This window comes from Oncorhynchus keta, chromosome 19 (genome assembly GCF_023373465.1).
Source record: "Oncorhynchus keta strain PuntledgeMale-10-30-2019 chromosome 19, Oket_V2, whole genome shotgun sequence".
In the NCBI taxonomy this organism is placed as follows: Eukaryota; Metazoa; Chordata; class Actinopteri; order Salmoniformes; family Salmonidae; genus Oncorhynchus; species Oncorhynchus keta.
The window spans coordinates 32,195,379-32,218,347 of record NC_068439.1 but is presented as its reverse complement, the minus strand read 5'-3'; the positions used below and the strand labels follow the sequence as shown (position 1 = coordinate 32,218,347).

Here is a 22,969-nt window from a genome sequence, read left to right as displayed (position 1 = left end):
TACGGACCTTGCTTTGTACATGAGGGAATTGTCATGCTGAAACAGGAAAGGGCCTTCCAGTTGCCGCAAGTTAGAAGCACAGAGTTGTCTAGAATGTCATTGTATGCTGTAGCTTTAACATTCCCCTTCACTGTAACTAAGGGGCCTAGCCCGAACCATGAAAAACAGCCCCAGACCATTATTCCTCCTCCACCAAACTTTACATTTGGCACTATGCATTGGGGCAGGTAGCGTTCTCCTGGAGTCCGCCAAACCCAGATTTGTCCGTCGGACTGCCAGATGGTGAAGCTTGATTCATCACTCCAGAGAACACGTTGATATTTGGCTTGTGTGCGGCTGCTTGGCCATGGAAACCCATTTCATGAAGCTCCCGACAAAAAGTTATTGTGCTGACGTTGCTTCCAGAGGCACTCATTAGTGAGTGTTGCAACCGAGGACAGAAGACTTTTACATGCTATGTGCTTCAGCGCTTGGCTGTCCCATTCTGTGAGCTTTTGTGGCCTACCACTACGCGGCTGAGCCTTTGTTGCTCCTAGACATTCCCTCTTCACAATAACAGCACTTACAGTTGACCGGGGCAGCTCTAGCAGGGCAGAAATGTAATGAACTGACTTGTTGGAAAGGTTGCATCCAATGACAGTGCCACGTTGAAAGTGGCTGAGCTCCTAAGTAAGACCAGTCTTCTGCCAATGCTTTTCTATGGAGATTGCAGGGCTGTGTGCTCAAATGTATACACCTGTCAGCAACGGGTGTGGCTGAAAAAGCTGAATCCACTAATTTGAAGGAGTGTCCACATACTTTTGCGTATATAATGTATTATACTTATTTGTTTCGTTTTTTGGGGGGTTGATCAGCTTTACTATTGCATATAGATTGTGGCTTCCCTCAATGTAATTGTTTGCATAATTTCCAATCCTCCATATATTTTTTGGGGTAAAAATATTTAAAATATATATAGAGTGCATTTGGAAAGTATTCAGACCCCTTCATTTTTACCAAATATTGTTACATTACAGCCTTATTCTAAAATGTATTTTTTTTTTATCCTCATCAATCGACACAGAATACCAAATTCTGAAAAGCGAAAACAGTTTTTTATACATTTTTCCTAATTTATTACAAATAAAAACAGTGATAACTTATTTACATAAGTATTCCTACTCTTTGCTATTAGACTCTAAATTTAGCTCAGTTGCATCCTGTATCCATTGATAATCCTTGAGTTGTTTCTACAACTTGATTGGAGTCCACCTGTGATATATTCAATTGATTGGACATGATTTGGAAACCTGTCTATATTAGATGATAGTGCATGTCAGAGCAAAGATCAAGCCATGAGGTCGAAGGAATTGTCCGTAGAGCTCCGAGACAGGATTGTGTTGAGGCACAGATCTGGGGAAAGTAACAAAAAAGGTCCCCAAGAACAAAGTGGCTTTCATCATTCTTAAATGGAAGAGGTTTGGAGGGGACAAAATGGCGCCGTAGAGAGAACACTGTGTTTCAGCGAGCTCCCGTGGCATTCGTAAATTTATATTTTTACATGAATCTCCTAGCTTGAAAAAGTGGTAGAATTGGCTAAATAAGTTATCCTACAATGAGTCTTGATGACTATTTCTCAAAATCTCCGACAACATGCCCAACAGAACTACTAAGAACTCTAATAAAACCACCATCCCTGTAGATGTGCAGGAGGAGCTAGCTAACGTTAGCCGAAGCACAATGGACCTGGTGATTCAAAATATGACTGACTGATGACGGATAACATTACTAAAGTGATCGATGTTAAGATAATAACGGTCTTGGAAGCTATAGCAGTCCATTCAGCTGAACTACAGAGGATTGTCAAACATGTTGATGAGGCGGTAGGAAGAATTGCTACAGTGGAAACTTCAACTACATCTATGGATACTAAAGATAAAAGCACTTGAGAAACAGGTGCGCGAAATGGCGGAGCACATTGACAACTTGGATAATCGAGGATGCAGATTCAATATTCGTGTTGTGGGACTCCCGGAAAATTTTGAAGGGACACGTTCAGTAAACAATTTGAGGAATGGATCCCTGGCTACCTACAAATGGACACTAAGGCTGGTCGTGTGAAGCTGGACAGAGCCCATCGCTCTCAAGCACCGATACCCGGGCCCAACCAGCGCCCACGGCCAGTGGTTATAAAGTTCCACAACTTCACCGACAAGCAGCGCGTCATGGATGCGGCTAGAAACATCGGCTCTGACGGTAGTCAACGTAAAGGTCCAAAGGTCTCATTCTTCAATGATTATTCCACAGCGGTTGTATGAAGACGCAAAGTGTTTGATGAGGCGAAGGCTCAACTCAAGAGAATGAAGATGGACTACGCACTGCTGTACCCGGTCACATTGAAGATTATGATCAACGTCTAAAAAACTCTACACACCTGAAGAGGCAACTGCGTTTATTGACTCTCTCGGGTAAATAACTTTAAGCTGCACCTCCGCAGCATTGGATAACTTTTTTATTTTTATTTGAATCTGATCATGAAACAGTGATGTGAGTTCTCACATGCTCCGGCTCAGTAATATTCGTATCTTTATTATTTTTCTTGCTAAAGTTACTGCTGCTATAGCTCAGGGTGAGATATGTGTGAATCTATATTGGTGCCCAGGCTTGGTTTTAGGTGGAAGAGCCTCAATCTTCTTCTATTGATTTTCATTTCCATATATATATAAAGGATGAGGCTATTGAGTGGCAATGCGGACTTAAGAGTCTACATTGGAAAGTTGAAATCCCCTGCATGATAACTAGTGGGAAAACCCCCTTTTGGATCTTTACATGTTTAATTTTTGGGTTTATTATAGTTCGAGTTCAGGGTTCATATCGTTTGGTTATGCCCGGTGAGATAGAGGAGAGTTCAACACATGGAAAAAGGTACCACCCCACTTTTACAGTAGGATTCAGTCTGGATATTGAATGGTCAAAGTGCAATGGCAGGTACCAGACTGCAGGTATGTACATGGAACATTAGAGGGAGCCATAACCCCATTAAAAGGAAGAAGGTACTGTCTTTTTTGAAAAAAGAAAATATTGATATTGCCCTGTTGCAAGAAACTCATTTGGATGATAAGGAGCATCTGACATTACAACAAGGGGGGTTTGGTCAAGTGTTTTTCTCATCATTTACATCCAGAAGTAGAGGTGTGCCAATTCTTGTGAAAAATAACTTTTCACTTAAGTTCTTGAATTGTGTGAAAGAAAAAATTGGTCGCTTTGTTATAATTAATGGTACTTTACAAGGGCAGAACATATCCATAATGAATATTTACTCCCCCCCCCCCTGATTTCCTCACTAAGGTATTTCTAGACTTTTCAGAATTAAACTCAGACACTGCAGTGGTTGGAGGAGATTTTAATTGTTTGTTGAACCCCCTTATTGATAAGTTTCCCAGCGGTATAGCTTCACTCTCTCCTCAAGCTAAGTCACTTAAAGCTATTTGTGATGATCTGGGGTATGCTGATGTTTGGAGAACTTTTCATCCCTCCAACAGAGAGTTAACTTTTTTCTCTGCACCTCATGGATGTCAGACTAGAATAGATTACTGTTTTATGCACAGGACGTCTTTGCAGTCTGTTTGATCCGCTAGGATAGGAAGCATAGTCATATCTGATCATGCAGAGGTGATCCTGGACATAATACTCAATGGGGCTTTCAATCGTTCATTGGAGGTTGAAGACAACCATTCTTAAAGACCATACATTCACATCATATTTTATTACAGAGTTGAAAGCATTTTTCTCTATTAATTCTCAATCAACAGATAACCCCTCGCTCCTTTGGGAAACCTGTAAAGCGTACGCCAGGGGTCTGATTACGTCATACATAGCCACTAAGAGACCTGTAAAGCGTACGCCAAGGGTTTGATTATGTCATACACAGCCACTAAGAGACCTGTAAAGCGTACGCCAGGGGTCTGATTACGTCATACACAGCCACTAAGAGACCTGTAACACGTATGCCAGGGGTGTGATTATGTCATACACAGCCACGAAGAGACAGAAAAAGCATGAAAAGCAAAAATCGTTAGAGGGTGAATTAGGAACTAGAGAGAAGGACTACATTAAAACTCCCACTCCTGCCCTGTTAAAGGAAATATCAGTCCTTTGATCAATGTTGGACTCTCCTAACACAGGATGCTGAAAAGAAAATTAGATTTGTCAGGCAAAAGCTATATGAACATGGCCAGGAAAGTACTTGGCATACCTAGCTAAAAAGAGAGCTGACTCTCAGTCAATTGCTACTATTACTGATTCCGATGGCAGTCATTCATATGAAAATAAATTGATAAATTACTAATTTAATAAATGTTATGCAAACCTTTATACCTCAGAACTGCCAAATGATGCACTTATTTTCTAAGATTGAGCTCCCTACTATCTCTGAAGAACAGAGGTATCTCCTTAATGCCCCTATTACCGAGGAAGAAATAATGTTCACAATTAAGAATCTGCAAAATGGTAAGGCCCCAGGACCAGACGGGTTTTGTAGTGAGTTCTATAAAGAGTTCCATGGCCTGATCCTTGAGCCATTGCGTGATATGTTTAACTACTCATGTTCAAATGACCAGCTCCCTCAAACGCTGAGAGAAGCCAACATATCACTTATTCTCAAAAATGGAAAATGTCCAGAGTCTTGTTCCTCGTACAGACCAATTTCCCTTCTAAATGTGGATAGAAAATTGCTTTCTAAAATTTGAGCCACAAGATTAGAGGACTCAGTGCCACTAATTGTGAAAGGAGACCAAACTGGCTTCATTAAGGGCCGTAAGTCATGCAACAATGTCAGGCGGCTTCTTAATGTAATTCAAGCCTACCAACAAAGTGCTATGGATGGTCTTGTGCTCTCCCTAGATGCTGAGAAAGCATTTGATCGTGTGGAGTGGTCTTACCTATTCTTTGCTCTAAATAAATTTGGTCTAGGGGACAACTTTATAAAATGGGTGAAAGTTTTATATGATGATCCTCAGGCTGCTGTCCTTACTAATGGGCTAAGGTCAAATAGCTTCTCTTTATACAGAGGTACCAGACAGGGCTGTCCTTTGTCCCCTCTCCTATTTGCACTCGTTATAGAACAACGCCTGCTATACAGGGGCTGCTCATTGGTGATGTTCACCATAAAATAAGCTTGTATGCTGATGATGTCCTGATATTCATCTCCAGTCCCGAGACTTCAATTACATCTCTTATTAATATTATTGAATTATTCTGCCAATTCTCAGGCTACAAGATTAACTTAACTAAATCAGAGGCTATGCCACTTGGTAACCTTCACTCTGTACCTAATACTTCTCCCCCCTTCCCTTTTAAATGGTCTCCCTCAGGTTTTATGTATCGGGGTATATTTGTAACTCCTAAATTCCAGCAAATGTACAAAAATCCTTACCTTCGCATCGTAATTTTACAGTGGATGAGTGATAAGGTTCCTTCTATTAAAGATTGGCATAAGATACTATTTGAATGGGTGCCTCTGGAATATCTGACATGTACATTGAATTCTAAAACAGATCAGTTCTACAAAGTATGGGAACCTTATCTAAATGACCTAGAACCTGTTTTTTGTTGTTGCTTTGTCTCTGTTGTATCGCTTAATATAGGTGAAAATTGTGAAATTCCAATAAAAAATACTGTTACAAAAACGATAATGGAAGAAGTTTAGAACCATCAAGACTCTTCCTATTTCTGTCTGCCCGGCCAAACTGAGCTATCGAGGGAGAAGGGCTCCAGTCAGAGTGACCAAGAACCCGATGGTCACTCTGACAGAGCTCCAGAGTTCCTTTTTGGAGATGGTTGTTTTCCTGGAAGGTTTTCCCATCTCTGCAGCACTCCAGACGGAAGCCATTCCACATTAAAATGCACATGACAGCTTCCTTGGTGTTTGCCAAAATGCACCTAAAGGACTCAGACCATGACAAGCGTCACATCTGGAGGAAACCTGGCACCATCCCTACGGTGAAGCATGGTGGTGGCAGCATGCTGTGGGGATGTTTTTCAGTGGCAGGGACTAGTGGACTATTCAGAATCAAGGCAAAGATGAACAGAGCATAGTACAGAGAGATCTTTGATGAAAACCTGCTCCCAGAGCACTCAGGACCTCAGACTGGGGTGAAGGTTCAACTTCCAACAGGACAACTACCCTAAGCACACAGCCAAGACAACGCAGGAGTGGCTTCGGGACAAGTCTCTGAATGTCCTTGAGTGGCCCAGCTAGAGCCCGGACTTGAACCCGATCAAACATCTCTGGAGAGACCTGAAAATAGCTGTGCAGCGACGCTCCCCATCCTACCTGACAGAGCTTGATAGGATCTGTAGAGAAGAATGAGAGAAACTCCCCAAATACAGGTGTACGTCATACCCAATAAGACTTGTTAAAGGTGCTTCAACAAAGTGCTGAGTAAAGGGTCTGCATACTAAATGTGATATTTTTTTTATTTTTTAAATGAGACATTAGCAAAAATGTCTTTAAAAAACGTTTTGCTTTGTCATTATGGAGTATTGTGTGTAGATTGATGAGGGAAAAAACGATGTAATACATTTTAGAATAAGGCTGTAACGTAACAAAATATGAAAAAAGTCAAAGGGTCTGAATACTTTCCCAATGCACCGTACATAGAGTTCTATCTGTCAAGTAATTTTTAAACCAGTTGCATGCAGCCTGGTCTAGGCTAATTGATGAAAGCCTCGGAATTAGCAAAGAGTGATCAACAGTATCGAAAGCCTTTGACAGGTCAATGAAGAGGACAGCCTTTTATCCACACAGTTAAACACATAATTTACAACTATGCAGCAGAGATAGTGCTTTAATGTTGATCTGACCTTGTATTAAACCTGACTGATGTACATTTAGAATACATTTCAAAGATAAGAAAGATCTTCAACGAGAATGAATCAAGGATTTGAATAGTTTAGCTATGCAAGAAAGTTCATTATTTAGGTCACAAGGGTCAAGCGTGACAAGGGTCACCAACTTTGTGAAGTGGGAGTACATGGGCCACCTTCTAAACCTTGGGGATAGTACCAGATATGATTGTCAGGTAAACAATATGGGTTAATCATTTCGCAGCCAGGGGAACAGAGAGCTGCATCAAAATTGATCAAGTTTATCAGCTGTAGTGGATTTTTCCCCCTCAATCAAAAACAAGGCATGTAGCACATCACAAATAGTTCATTGTTGAAATGAAAACAAAGATTAACTAGAAGTTGACAGGTTAACCGTCGAGTCAGCTAGAGGCTAGCAGAGGGAAGAGCAGTTGATTTACTGACCAGGGACAACTACACCACCTTTTCTCTCAAATAAAAAGCCTGCCGAGATAGAATGACAATTAAAATAATCACTTATCCCATTCTTCTCAGTTATGATGCCAGAGTCAGACAGAACTTGCTTAGGCAGGGAAGAAGAGGAATTTATACGCTTCAGTGCATTTGCTGTTTTCCAACATTTTGAATGATCACCAGCAGAGTCAGAGTTGGAGCTTAAAAAGTAGCTTGATTTAGCTTTCTTAATCGAGATAATACATAATAAATGTCTGAAAGATTGCCAGTCTACTACACAGTCAGTTTTCCATGCTTTGGCCCAAGCCTGATATCTCATCTGAATGAGCTCTGATCACTCAGAAGAAATCTGATCTATCTTTGTTTAAAAGGTGCGTGTTTGTCTGCCAGAGGAATAAATATCGAGGAGACATTTTCTAGAGCCAACTTAGGGTCAGGTATACAGGAGACAATGGCTACATCAGAGTAGAACATGTCATCTTGAGCAGAAAATAGGATTTTGCTCATTCGTATCTCTAATGCATACTATGGGACAGTATTCACTGAGATCATATGAGAATACTCCCCTAGACAAGTATTTATGGTGGTTATTAGTAAGAATTAAATCAAATAATGTTTTTCACATTTAACTGTGTGGGTTTTGAGATCAATTAAGTCAGATTAAAATCAATGCATACATCTTAAATTGATCTGAGGCCGGGGATAGCCAATCCAGATTCAAATTCCAGCAGAGACAATTATATTTTTGTGATAATCTACCTCTACCTCATATTGCACAATGTTTCCAATACAGCATAGGCTTTTTTTAGATGAAAATTACAGTTTACAGTAAGGGATTGCTTTTAGGGTCTGTTATTATTACTTAATTGATTGATATGTATCAACTCACATTACAATGCGTAGCCCTTCTTAGAGAAATGACTAGCAGGGGAAATTTGTTAGGCAGCAGGATGAAAAGAAAAAGAAGTGAAAAGAGAGGGTACAGAGGAGAGGGGAGGATGACAGAGAGAAAAAGACGAGAGGAGAGGGGAGTACACCACTGGAATTATGTAAAAGAGTGCGTGGGAGAGAAGAACAGATGAGAAGGAGAGTGAGTATTTATAGTGCCTTAAGTATTCAGAAGGTTACCATTGCTCTACTGGGAAACTGAGGAAAATGTCAGATATTGACTGTCCGATAGGAATTGATTTGGTAGAAAATAGCCTGTTTGTTTACAGTCTGGCAACCATCTTGTTGGGGTGGTTTGAGATATTTAATTTACCAATGCTTTAAACAACAAAGTTGATGACCTTATGTTATAGGTTGTATATAAGTAGAGTAGAGGGAGTGCTATTCATATATAATTGATCATATGATTATATAGGTATCCCCCCAGTTGGCTAGCCAACTGAAGCTCCCTCAGTCGCTTGGCTCGATGGAGAGGGGGGCACAAAAGTGTTGACGCAGGGGATAATTCTCATCTGCCCATACGCCAAGGGCTACTTTCATATAGTCTGCCCTCCAGTTGGTGGTTATTTTCCATTTTCACGTAATTTTGCTGGTGGCCTACTTTCGTATCTGCTTCTGAATGTAGACATATATGATGTGGACATATGGCTAGCATTTCTTCATTGTGTAGCTGTCTGTACTTGTGATTTCTTCATTGTTTATCTTGACCGCACCCCTTCAAACCGTTGGCACGACTAGGGAATGAAGGAGAGGGCCAGGCAACAGGTGTGATGTGTGCGAAATAAGCACAGAAAATGTTCAGATAGTACATAGAACAAACATGCCTCTCTGACATTTAGAATTAGTAGCAACATCAGCTCAATTCTCGACTGTTAAATCTGCAACATTCCACAACGTTTGCCTGCTGAACATGGCCCAGACAAAATATGCACCCAACTGATGAGCAAAACAAACAGGCACTACCATGCACTGGCTCACCTGGAGATATAGAATGGTAGTGAAAATCATGTTACAGTATTTTCAACTTCTCAGAACAAAAGTTTTGTTTGTGTTTGTATTTTTTTTTGTTTAGACTATTCTTGCAATTTTTCCCATGGTCAGAGTAGATATTAAGTTACAGTTTCAGACTGGACTTAAGGTTCTTGGGTTCCTTCTCTCTCACAGAGCACATTCGAGCTCGCAGGAAGAGCATTGCCACTGCGAGACAGCCAAGCATGGAAACCCCTCCCACTGCCCCCCCACAACCCTTCAGACAACAAGTAAGTACTGGAACATGCTACATTACCTGTCATTTCCACTTAATCCAGGCCTTACAGTAAAGTTCTACCCACCCATATTAGCTTCACTCCCTGCTCTCTAGCATTATTCTCCCTCATCTCCCTGTTCTCTTTTGTACAGAGTAGAATCAATAATAGTAATAGGTAGTAGGCTAACAGTCAGTGGTGGAACAAGTACCCAATTGTCATACCCACTGTTCCTAGGCCATCATTGAAAATAAGAATTTGTTCTTAACTGACTTGCCTAGTTAAATAAAGGTCAAATAAAATAAAATAAATAAATACTTGAGTTAAAGTAAAGATACCTTAATGGAAAATGACTCAAGTAAAAGTAAAAGTGACCCAGTAAAATACTACTTGAGTAAAAGCCTGAAAGTACTTGGTTTGAAGTATTCTTATGTATCAAAAGTCAATCTAATTGCTAAAATATACTTAAGTATCAAAAGTAAAAGTAGAAATCAAATCAAATTCCTTATATTAAGCAATCCAGATGGCAGCATTTTTTTTTTTTACTGAGAACCAGGGACACACTCCAACACTCAGACATAATTTACAAACAAAGCATTTGTGTTCCGTGAGTCTGCCAGATCAGAGGCAGTAAGGATGACCAGGGATGGTCTCTTGACAATTTTCCAGTCCTGCTGAGCATTCAAAATGTAAGAAGTACTTTTGGGTTTCAGAGGAAATGTAGGGAGTGCATTTTTTAGGAATGTAGTGAAGTAAAAGTTGTCAACAATATAAGTAGTAAAGTAAAGTACAGATACCTCAAAAAACGACTTAAGTAGTACTTGAAAGTATTTTTTACTTAATTAAGTACTTTACACCTTTGCAAATAGTAATGGTACTAATTTACAGATTCCAAATTAAAAGTACACCAGTTCAACCTCTGAACAGTACTCCTACCAATTGAGTTTTCGAGTCTTCAAAAAGGCTTACACCATCCATCTTAGTGACTGAATCAGCATAGCCCACTGAAACAACATTATTGAATGGAAATTTTTGCTTTATCTCTAGCCCAATAGCCTCCTCCAGTGGCCATCAGTACCATAACTTTATTCCATGTGTAACTCTGTGTTGTTGTATGTGTCGAATTGCTATGCTTTATCTTGGCCAGGTCGCAGTTGCAAATGAGAACTTGTTCTCAACTAGCCTACCTGGTTAAATAAAGGTGTTCTCAACTAGCCTACCTGGTTAAATAAAGGTGAAATAAAAATCATAATAACCATCATCACCACCAACAATAACATGGACACGTGCTGGCACTGATTTTGCAGATAGCATCTATTTTGTAGAAGGGTTTAATGATTCCATTATTTATGGAATGGACATCCCCACCTGTGTCTCGTCTGCTGTCCCTAATAGAGCTTCCTCAGTCGAAAGTTGAAGGGCTCCATCAAGAGGGCAAAGAGCCAGCCCAAACTGGATCGAACCAGCAGCTTCCGCCACATGATTCTACCCCGTTTCCGTAGTGCTGATCAGGAGAGGTAGCTAACACTTTCCCAAAAGTTTGCATGTGTGACGTACACTTGTGGTCCTTATTCTATACTCTGTAATGTTTTATTTTATACTCCTTTTCTTTTTTTTGCCTGGTGTTTTCCAATATGTACAATATATTGTAACAGTGGTTACTTCTTGTGGCAAATTATATTTAGGAGTGCTTGTTTCAAAGCACTGTTACCCTAAACACACCTTCTCTCTCTATCTCTCTTTAGGACCCGTCTAATGCAGAGCTTCAAGGAGTCCCACTCTCACGAGTCCCTGCTCTCCCCTAGCAGTGCAGCGGAGGCTCTGGACCTCACGCTAGATGAAGATGCTGTCATCAAACCTGTCCACTCCAGCATATTGGGCCAGGAGTACTGCTTTGAGGTGTGTGCACTGCTGCCAGAAGGATAGAGGATAGTATCTCTCCTGATATTACATCTGAAACAGTTATTACAGCTGTGTCTTCCCAGTTGATGGGTCAATGTCGTAACAATTGATCAACTGTCACACACTAACAAGCAACAAACAATATAATTGATCAATTCACTTCTATGGGTCTGTTTGACTGCAGGTGACCACCAATTCAGGGACTAAATGCTTTGCCTGCCGCTCGGCCGCTGAGAGAGACAAATGGATTGAGAACCTACAGAGAGCTATCAAGCCAAACAAGGTAAACAAATAGAGAGGACCCTGCTTGCAGTCCACACTCAAAATGCCTTTTTGGCATAAAAATTGTAAGATCATCTCCATTAGTTTCAGCAGTCTTCACCTCTCTCGCTCTGTCTCCAATGCTGCCATTTTAGGACAACAGTCGAAGGGTGGACAATGTGCTTAAGCTGTGGATCATTGAGGCCAGGGACCTTCCGCCTAAGAAGCGGTACTATTGTGAGCTGTGTCTGGATGACATGCTGTACGCACGCACCACCAGCAAGCCGCGTACGGACACTGTCTTCTGGGGCGAGCACTTTGAGTTCAACAACTTGCCTGCCATTCGCAGCCTACGCCTGCACCTTTACAAGGAGACAGACAAAAAGAGACGCAAGGTGTGTGTCTGTCTATGGTGGTTGTATTTCTCTTTGTCTATCTTTGTGTTTGCACAGTTACTCAAATATTCCTTTCTATTCTATTCTCCATTCTGTTCTCTAACCTAGGAGAAGAGCACGTACCTCGGCCTGGTCACTATCCCCATATCGAGCATCACAGGCAGGCAGTTTGTGGAGCAGTGGTACCCGGTGATCCAGCCCAGTGCTTTGGCTAAAGGTGGCGGTGTAGGCGGTGGCAAGGTCATCAATGCCTCAATCCGCCTCAAGTCCCGTTACCAGACCATGAGTATCCTGCCCATGGAGCTGTACAAGGAGTTCGCTGAGTACATCACCAATAACTACCGTACGCTGTGTACCGTGCTGGAGCCTCTGCTCAGTGTCAAAAGCAAAGAGGAGGTGGCGTTCGCGCTGGTGCACATTCTCCAGAGCACAGGCAAGGCCAAGGTAGGAAGGACGGCACTACAGCAGGTGTGGCCAAGCACTCCTGTTGGAGAGAAACCCATTTCTAAATGTTTTGTAAATGTGTCTGCTGTCAAATGTGTTTGTGTTGTTTGTTTGAGGAGCATGTTCTTTTTTCAGGACTTCCTTTCAGACATGGCGATGTGCGAGGTGGATAGATTTATGGACAGAGAGCATCTTATCTTTCGAGAGAACACCCTTGCTACTAAAGCCATAGAGGAGTACCTCAAATTGATAGGGCACCGGTACCTCAAGGATGCCATAGGTAAAGATTATTTCATTGTATACCAATACCTGTGGAAAATTACCTGAAATGATCAAATCCAGAAATGGTTTCAAATATTATTTGAAATCGATCAAATACTTATTATATTAATGAACCGTTGTTTCGTTGACAGGGGAATTCATTCGAGCATTATACGAGTCAGAGGAGAATTGTGAAGTGGATCCCATGCGCACTCCACCGTCTGTCCTCGCCGACCACCAAGCCAACCTCCGCATGTGCAGCGAGCTGGCACTCTGCAAGATTGTCAACTCTCATTGGTCAGAACTTCTTTCACATGAACTCTGTCATTGTACAAATGTGTCAGTGACATAGCATCCTTTCAAGTGTGGTGGGGTGTTTGTCCCCCCCCAAAAAAAAACATTTGCAATGGAAAATAAAGTACATTTCTGTTCTTCTGTCCTACCCTTTCATTCTAGTGTGTTTCCACGGGAGCTGAAGGATGTCTTTGCCTCTTGGAGGGTCAGGTGTGCCGAACGGGGAAGGGAGGACATCGCAGACCGCCTCATCAGCTCCTCCCTCTTTCTACGCTTCCTGTGTCCCGCCATCATGTCGCCCTCTCTCTTTAACCTCACCCAGGAGTACCCCGGAGAGCGGACATCCCGCACTCTTACCCTCATCGCCAAGGTGGTGCAGAACCTGGCCAGCTTCTCCAAGTCAGTCACTACCTTCCCTCCCATGCAGCCTTCCCTTTATTTTATCATTGTGTTTCTTTAAGCCTTCCCTCACATTCAGCCGTTAACATTTATCAGTAACTTTATTTTTTTTGCCTTTCCTCCTACGTACAATTTACTCCCACATAGCCTTTCCTTTCTTTTAACATTTATTAACCTTTATTTTAGCCTTCACTCACATTTAGCCACCCCTCACCTGTACTGTACAAAATAATCTGCCTTTCCCCAATTTATTCAGTATGTCCACTACCAATCAAGCCTTGATAAGTCATTATCTATGTCCTCGACCAGTTACTCTTCCAGGAAGCAATACATTTATTTCCACAACATTACAATGGGGTCATACATGCTTATGCCTTGCTTAAATCTTACTATGCATTATAACTGCATCATAATACATTATATCAGTCAGCATGAAGTAAAGTATTACCAAATATTGTTTTCCTTTGGGGATGGGGAATGAAGAATTCATCCAACATGATTGTCCACAAACAGGATGATTGTGCACAAAAGTGACAGAAACAGGTTTTAATCGCACAAATGTTCAGAGGGTGGAGAAGTCTGTCTGCACAGAAATGATTTGTTTTTGTGATGTTCTTGTCACATTGTAGACAAGGTTAAAGTATGAATAAAACAATTCTCCCCCTCACCATCACCTGTGTTTTGTACTGTATACTTCCATCTCCTCACCTGCTCTTTCATTCTTTGCATTTTCACACTGTCTCTCTCCCCTCTCTTGTTATCCCTCCATACCCCCTTATCTCTATTTCTCTGTACTCGATACTATATACAGTGCCTTCGGAAAGTATTCAGACCCTTTGACTTTTTCCATATTTTGTTACGTTACAGCCATATATATTTTAAAAAGGCAGCAAATCTACACACAATACCCCATAATGACAAAGCGAAAAATACAATTAAAAAAATTGCAAATGTATTGAAAGTAAAAAACAGACATACCTTATTTACATAAGTATTCAGACCCTTAGCTATGAGACACATAATTGAGGTCAGGTGCATCCTGTTTCCGTTGATCATCCTTGAGATGTTTCTACAACCTGTGGTATATTAAATTGATTGGACATGATTTGGAAAGGCACACACCTGTCTATATAAGGTCCCACAGTTAACAGTGCATGTCAGAGTAAAAACCAAGCCATGAGGTCGAAGGAATTGTCCATAGAGCTCAGAGACAGGATTGTGTCGAGGTACAGGTCTGGGGAAGGAACCAAAACATTTCTGCAGCATTGAAGATCTCCAAGGACACACATCATTCTTAAATGGAAAACACAAAGACTCTTCCTATAGCTGGTCGCCCGGCCAAACTGCAATTCAGGGAAGAAGGGCCTTGTCAGGCAGGTGACCAAGAACCCGATGGTCACTCTGATAGAGCTCTTCAGTTACTCTGTGGAGATGGGAGAACCTTCCAGAAGGACAACCATCTCTGCAGCACTCCACCACTCAGGCCTTTATGGTAGAGTGGCTAGACGGAAGCCACTCCTCAGCCCACATGGAGTTTGCCAAAAGCCCCCTAAAGACTCTCAGACAATAAGAAACAAGATTCTCTGGTCTGATGAAACCAAGATTGAACCCTTTGGCCTGTATGCCAAGTGTCACGTCTGGTGACGTGTCTGCTGTCACGGGAAGCATGGTGGTCGCAGCATCATGTTGTGGGGATGTTTTTCAGAGGTAGGGACTAGTGGACTACTCAGAATCGAGGCAAAGATGAACGGAGCAAAGTACAGAGACATCCTTGGTGAAAACCTGCTCCAGAACGAACACTCAGGACCTCAGACTCGGCCTTCCAACAGGACAGCAACCCTAAGCATGCAGCCAAGACAACACAGGAGTCTTGAGGCTGTAATCGATGCCGTAATCGAGGCTGTAATCGATGCCAAAGGTGCTCCAACAAAGTACTGTGTAAGAGTCTGAATACTTATGTAAATGTGATATTTCCAGGGGGGTTTTCTTCATAAATTAGCAAACATTTCTAAAAACCCATTTTTGCTTTGTCATTATGGGGTATTGTGTGTAGAGGGATGAAGAAAAAAACGATTTAATCCATTTTAGAATAAGGCTGTAGCCTAACAAAATGTGGAAAAAATAAAGGGGTCTGAATACTTTCCGAAGGCACTGTATCTTGTCCCTTTCTCCCTCAATCTTTCACTGTCTGTGGGGATTTCTTTCTCTCTGTCCCCGTGTCTCTCTTCCTTCCCCCTGCTCTCTCTATATGCTCCCTCCACACTGCTGTCTTTTCTCCCCTCAGGTTTAGTGGCAAAGAGGATCACATGTGTTTCATGAATGAGTTTTTGGAGATGGAGTGGGGCTCCATGCAGCAGTTCCTGTACGAGATCTCCAACATGGACACGGGGAGCAACGCCGGGGGCTTCGAGGGCTACATCGACCTGGGCAGGGAGCTGTCAGTGCTCCACAGCTTGCTGTGGGAAGTCATGGCCCAACTGAGCAAGGTAATGTGGAATGTAACCTCGTCCCCAGGCTATTGTGCACAGTGCATATAAGCCTGGGACATCAATGCTTCAAAGTTGCTTCAAAGTTGGCCTTAATGAGATTGACCTTAATAAGTATAGTATTTGTCATCATTTAATTTGAGTGAATCACACGACTGTGAAGCGTGGTTCAAAATGGAGGCAGGACCCGGGCAAGAACTTGCGGTGCGCACAAGACATGTAGGGTTAGGGGGAAGGTGTTGTGGTAGATGATTGGCTGGTTGATTAAGTTGAGGCCTACATTTCACCCGTTCTTTCTGTATAATTGGATAACGAAGGCCAAGTTTAACACATTGGTCCACCAGACTCTTCGTGCATTTGGGTGTAAGTGTCTGGGAACGAGATTATTTGGAATGTGACCGTCTAGGTTCAAACCCTGGTCTTTTGCACACCCGCTAATCTGAAGCCTGGTCATAGTTTTCAGGTCTCAGGCAAGGTTAGTCATCACTAGGGATGCAACGGTAGTGGTGCGTTTAAGGTATCTTTATATTTAAGAAAAAAATACAATGAACTCTTTATTTTGCCTATAGACAAAAATAAAACTTTCCATCCAGGCCTGGTTTCTGTCTCTACTGTATGAAATCAAGGGGAGAAACGCGTTAAAATGAAAAGTGCTTCTTAACTTTGACAACCTGTAGCTCTTCTTCTCCCAATCCAGTACATAGTGAACCGTCACAGTGAGGTATCTTTGAGTTGCTCTGGAGGTCCAACTATCAGTGTAGAGAGCTAGATAGGGTGTCTGTGTCAATTCGTTTTCAATTTCTCTCTGTGATGTTTCATAGAGTTTGGGAATTACTTTGCTGCTGAAATGTGTGCCGGAGGGGACATTGTAACGCGGTTAAAAAAAAATTCACGAGGTGACGAAATCCCGAGTCAGTAACCACCTAATAGGGCTCAAATCTTTGGCTATGAATACTCCCACTGCTTTCGTTATTTCTTTGTTTTTATGAATTTGTCGCAAATTGTTGTTGGAAGGCAGCAGCGAGAGATTATTGTGTTTTCTCTAACGAGTGGACTCTCCTTGCTCCAGCTGCAAGGGATACGGCTGGGTGATGGCGACATAAATGACACATCATGTTAGATGTGTTTCCACTCGAGTAGCCGACAGTGGCAAAGCGATGCTTGCAGACTGTACTCTGTTTATGGTCGTCTTACCTTCTTCATCGTATTTGAACGCTGAATCTAAAATGTTCACACACAGTGGATTTGAAAGACGTCGGTTCCTCTTCAAATGTGCTTCTCTGTCTCGCTAGTGCTCGCCATTGTCACGTTGGAGCTGAGCGAATATTTGTTTTCAGTTTCCCCTATCTTGATGAGGCCCCTTTAGGCAGGTTTCCTACTGAGATGTCATTGAACATCGTCCTTTAGTTGTTTAAGGGGGAAGGGGCTGTGGTCGCTACATTTTGAGGCATTGCAGTGGAGTAAAGTTTGTTAGCCCTCAGGAGACCCCTAACAGCCACAACCTGCGCGTCTGGTTCTGTGGATCTGAATGTACAACGTGGGTGTAGTCTGCAGTGCAATAAATACATTTAGGAAATTATAGGAAAATGACAGGCATACCGTAATTCCGCGGTTCACATGTGCGTATTGAACCGTAGGGGGCATACCGAATGGTTCAATAACCTACTGTGTGTGTACCGTTGCATCTCTAGTCATCACCCATGTCATTACATAAAGAAAATACTGTCGCTCCATCACTTTTCAAAAAACGCACAAGAACCAAAGAGCAAAAGGAAAATTAGGACAAAGGAAGTTGATTTGAAAATACTTATTTATTTTTTTAAACAACATGTTTTGGCATATACTGTACCCTTCCTTGGGATATTGCATCCTAAATGCATTGGTTTTGGTAATAACAAAACGTTTTTTAGGACAAATTTCATTGTCCTCCAAGAGTTCTCCAGCTGATCAAGGTAACAGCAATGCTACACCTGCCCCCCAAAAATGTCACGGCTTGAGCCACGACTGATTACACTCCTGCTGTGTTCAATGCTGCCCACTACACTGGCAGCATGAGGAGGAGCATGGCAGCAGCAAGGCATAAGGCAGGCCTTTTAACATTAAAAAACAACATGTTTTAGCTATTTTCTGGTGTTTTTGCATCTTTGAAGTATAAAAATAAATATCAATGGCTGTAATACAGATATATAAAACGCTTTTCTTCTGCTGATATACCTCCTGCTACTGGTTTCCCTCCGCCACCCCTTTTACGCCTCTTCTCTCACCACCTCTTGGCTGAAATCCATTTGTATTTTCACTCTCTCCACTACTGCTGTTCACTTGGCTGAATTCCATTTATATTTTGGCTCCCTCCTCTCTGTTCACTTTTAAAGGGTAGAATCCATTTTAGAGAGAGAATGCAAATGATGTGGAGCACTGGTAAATATAATTTAAGTGAAACTGAAAGGGGTGTGAATGAGGGGAAGGGGAAATCACTTTTAATTGTCTGAGAACACAACACAGGTGATATCAATATGGTTGACATCTGATTTTGCCTGCTCAGTTCCTTCACCTCAGTGTAGAGGAATGAGAGGAAAATAAGCTGCTCCAGACTATTGAGATGTGTATCCCAATTCTCTGTCCTTTCTCCAGAGATGTGCATTTATGAACTCCTCCCCGCTCATTTATAAGCATTGAAATTGGTGGAGGCATGGGCTAGATCAGGTTTATGGAGGGCTGGTAGTTAATTGCACCTACCTGGTGTCCCAAGTCTGAATCAGTCCCTAATTAGAAGGAAAGAATGAAAACCAGGTGTTTTGGCCCTCCAAGACCGGAAATGAACAGCCAGATAGAGGTTACACCACATTTCTTATAACAGTATTTTCCTTTTAAATCCACGAATGGAAGTGAATGAGTGCACACTTTGTGAGAAAGGACACAATTGGGGATAAACTGTCCAATCTTTTCATTGTACTTTGTCTCCCAGGATGCTATTCTGAAGCTTGGCCCCTTGCCACGTCTGCTGAATGACATCAGTGTAGCCTTGAGGAACCCCCAGCTCCACCGGCAGGCCAGCCACCAGCCAGACAGACAGCAGGACAGGCTCATCACACGGCCCTCCTTCAATCGCATGGTATCATCCGATTTCCAGAGCCTCATGATGCGGGATCTCAACAGGTAACTGCTCCAAGCTTATAGGCACAATCTGTGTAAGATTTCTTGAGGTTCAATGGCCATTTCAATTGATACGCATTGATTATTGAAGAATGTAAGTTATGAATGCTTCGTTCATTTATTACTGTTTCACACTTATCATAATCCAACAGCTAGGATTGTACAATTTCATTGTTGTCATTTGAGTCTTTGTAAAAAAAACATTGTTGATGCAAAGAGGAGTGAGGTGTGAGTCTAAAATATACACTATAGCTTTCAAATACAGCCCCTGACAATGGTAATAATGATATATAATGGTGAATATCCTCCCCCAGCTCAATAGACATCTCCCGTCTCCCCTCCCCAACCTCGGCATTATCTGGGGGTGGGGTCCTCTCGTCTCATGTCAGCATGGGAAGCTTTGCGGAACGAGACCCCCGCGGTTCAAAGGACGTTTTCTACGTGACCCGTCCCCCGTTGGCTCGGTCCAGCCCTGCGTACTGCACCAGCAGTTCTGACATCACTGAGCCAGACCCAAAGGTAAACTCCGATGCATTGATTTTTTGCCACTAAAAGCCATCAATGAATTGACTACCAACAACGTTGAGTTGGACACATACAGTATATTACAACTCCTAATATACCTCACAATTTAGTTATGAATTATCCCAATCACTACATCGTGAACATTTTTGGGGTCATAAGGGATAATAGATTATTCCAGTTGACAGGTTATGTTCTCTCTCTTAGGTCCTCAGTGTGAACAAAAGCGTGTCCATGATGGACCTGCAGGACTCACGCATGAACAGCATCTCTAACCTCCATTCGGTGGGTGATATGCTCAACTCCTCCCAGGCCTCCATAGCAGGCCTGGGTCACAGTTTCGGGAACCTGGGAGGCCCGCTTCGCATGGGAGGCCACATGTCCTCCGGTGGCTCGGGGGGCTCTGGTTTGAGGCTGAGCCAGATGGGGGGACCCCTCCACCAAATGGGGGGTCCCACCGACTCTCTCTCCCAGCAGCAGCAGCATGCAGCGGCCGCCATGCACTTTCCCCTCTCCTTCCAGAACCCCCTCTTCCATCTGGCTGCCGACGGCCCTCGGGGTCAGCCTCACAGTCGTCCTCAAGCCCAGCCGCCTCCCCCTCCGCTCTTGCTGGCCCCAGAGCTTGACAATTCCCACCACCAACAGGGATACGTGCGGGCGTTCGGCCACAGCGGCTTCTCGCGCAGCGAGGATCTGTCGGCCCTGCGGCCACAGAGCAGTCTGGTGCAGCCCAGTATTGTCCACTCGCACAGCTACAGTGACGACTACACGCGGCAGAACCAGAACGCTGAATACGCCCGGCGCCAGCTTTCACTGCAAGTGCAGGTCTGTATTCCAGGAAAATATCCGTCATTTAATTTCAAAATAACTTAATTCGTTCCTGTAGCAGCATTTCAGATGACACTGTCAGTGCACGATAACAAGAATACAACTGTTCATACAAAACATACGCCACACAATGCATGTAACACCTTATGCAGACATTACATTTGGCAAAAGGTCTGTTGCATTGATAAACTCCATCATGGATTTACATTGATATTTTATTGAATTTCTAAATAAATGTACAATAATGAATTCACCCAGCAGTCACTTTTTAGAGACATTGATAGTGAAATGTATCTGCCTATTGTTTGTAGTGATGTGTAACGGATGTGAAACGGCTAGCTTAGTTAGCGGTGTGCGCTAAATAGCGTTTCAATCGGTTACGTCACTTGCTCTGAGACCTTGAAGTAGTAGTTCCCCTTGCTCTGCAAGGGCCGCGGCTCGTGTGGAGCGATGGGTAACGATGCTTCGTGGGTGACTGTTGTAGATGTGTGCAGAAGGTCCCTGGTTCGCGCCCGGGTATGAGTGAGGGGACGGTTTAAAGTTATACTGTTACATTGATGCTGTTGACCCGGATTACTGGTTGCTGCGGAAAAAGGAGGAAGGTCAAAAGGGGGGTGAGTGTAACGGATGTGAAACGGCTAGCTTAGTTAGCGGTGTGCGCTAAATAGTGTTTCAATCAGTTACGTCACTTGCTCTGAGACCTTGAAGTAGTAGTTCCCCTTGCTCTGCAAGGGCCGTGGCTTTTGTGGAGCGATGGGTAACGATGCTTCGTGGGTGACTGTTGTTGATGTGTGCAGAAGGTCCCTGGTTCGCGCCCGGGTATGGGCGAGGGGACGGTTTAAAATTATACTGTTACAGATGCACCGATATTTCATTTTCTGTCCGATACCGGTATCCGATATTTTCCTTGCCCAAATAACCCTGATACCGATACCCAATATTTAAAAATAAATAAAAAGTTTAAAAAAAACATGAACTCTTTTTATTTTTAAAAATATTTTTTATATATATTGATATATATTGACTTTCAATGTTAGCATTCTAAGCATTCTAGTACAGGTAAATTATTAACACACACATGGAAGCAGCGGTCTAAGGCACTGCATCTCAGTGCAAGAGGCGTCCTTACAGTCCCTGGTTCGAATCCAGGCTGCATCACATCCGGCCGTAATTGGGAGTCCCATAGGGCGGCGCACAATTGGCCCAGCGTCATCCAGGCCGTCGTTGTAAATAAGAATTTGCTCTTAACTGGCTTGCCTAGTTAACTAAAGGTTAAATAAAAAATACAAAATGTAATTACTGAAACAGATTGTCATTTTGCTATGTTTTTGGGGAAGTCCATTGTTTGCATCCATGAGCTAGCTAGCTTTTTTTGTGACCAGCACTGTAGATGCGCGAGACAACTTTACCAGCATCATCGCATACGTATCGATGAATCGTTGTGACATATGAAATACAAGTGATAATTATGTAAAAAATGTATGAACGTGCACTCATATTCAGGTCCTGATTGGTCAGGAGCTTATCTGACACGTCAAATAGAGTTATTTGACATGCAAAGACCCAAACGCCGTTCCATAGAAATCCTGGTTGAGAATGAAACGACTGAACAAATGAACAATGAAACAACACAGCAAGTAAGTGAAAGAAATAGGTTTTAATGATGTTTTACTGGTAATGGGGACATATGTAAATGCCAACAAAATATATTTTTGGTCAGTGTGGTGTGTGTGTAACCGTTATTTAACTAGGCAAGTCAGTTAAGAACAAATTATTTGTCATAAACGTGTGTATAGATGACAGGGAAGTCAGGCACAGGAGAATCGAACTTGGTAAAATGGAGTAGTTTAATAACTTAAAAACAGCTCCAAAACCATGACAATAATGAAAACAAAGTGGGTACGAGGACCCGTCACGCACCAATACAAACAACACGATAAATGAACAACAAACAATCTCTGACGAGGACATGAGGGGAAACAGAGGGTTAAATACACAACAGGTAATGAATGGGATTGGAACCAGGTGTGTAGGAAGACAAGACAAAACCAATGGAAAATGAAAAATGGATCAATGATGGCTAGAAGACCGGTGACGTCGACCACCAGCACCACCCAAACAAGGAGAGGCATCGACTTTGGCAGAAGTCGTGACATTCTTATTTACAATGACGGCCTACCAAAAGGCAAAAGACCTCCTGCGGGGACGGGGGCTGGGTTTAAAAATAAATAGCATATAAATATAAGACAAAACACACATCACAACAAGAGAGATAACACTACATAAAGAGAGACCTGAGACAACAACATAGCAAGGCAGCAACACAACATGACAACAACACGGTAGCAAAACAACATGGTGGCAGCACAAAACATGGTACAAACATTATTGGGCACAGTGAACAGCACAAAGGGCAAGAAGGTAGAGACAACAATGCATCAAGCAAAGCAGCCACAACTGTCACTATGAGTGACCATGATTGAGTCTTTGAATGAATAGATTGAGATAAAACTGTCCAGTTTGAGTGTTTGTT

At 42.5% G+C, this 22,969-nt stretch overlaps 1 protein-coding gene across 3 annotated transcripts in view; it reads left to right on the top strand.

Moving 5' to 3' along the window:
• The window catches only part of LOC118371887 (ras/Rap GTPase-activating protein SynGAP-like), a 107,208-nt gene that overhangs the window by 71,955 nt on the left and 12,284 nt on the right, over window positions 1-22,969 (top strand). For all 3 annotated transcript variants that reach the window (XM_035757531.2, XM_035757529.2, XM_035757530.2), the window contains 13 exons: window positions 9,412-9,506; window positions 10,887-11,008; window positions 11,237-11,390; window positions 11,578-11,676; window positions 11,810-12,049; window positions 12,158-12,493; window positions 12,629-12,773; window positions 12,907-13,051; window positions 13,211-13,447; window positions 15,732-15,933; window positions 18,899-19,089; window positions 19,401-19,605; window positions 19,816-20,433. In XM_035757531.2, coding sequence (XP_035613424.2) covers window positions 9,412-9,506; window positions 10,887-11,008; window positions 11,237-11,390; window positions 11,578-11,676; window positions 11,810-12,049; window positions 12,158-12,493; window positions 12,629-12,773; window positions 12,907-13,051; window positions 13,211-13,447; window positions 15,732-15,933; window positions 18,899-19,089; window positions 19,401-19,605; window positions 19,816-20,433 — 2,789 coding nt within the window. The remainder of the gene's footprint in view (window positions 1-9,411; window positions 9,507-10,886; window positions 11,009-11,236; window positions 11,391-11,577; window positions 11,677-11,809; window positions 12,050-12,157; window positions 12,494-12,628; window positions 12,774-12,906; window positions 13,052-13,210; window positions 13,448-15,731; window positions 15,934-18,898; window positions 19,090-19,400; window positions 19,606-19,815; window positions 20,434-22,969) is intronic.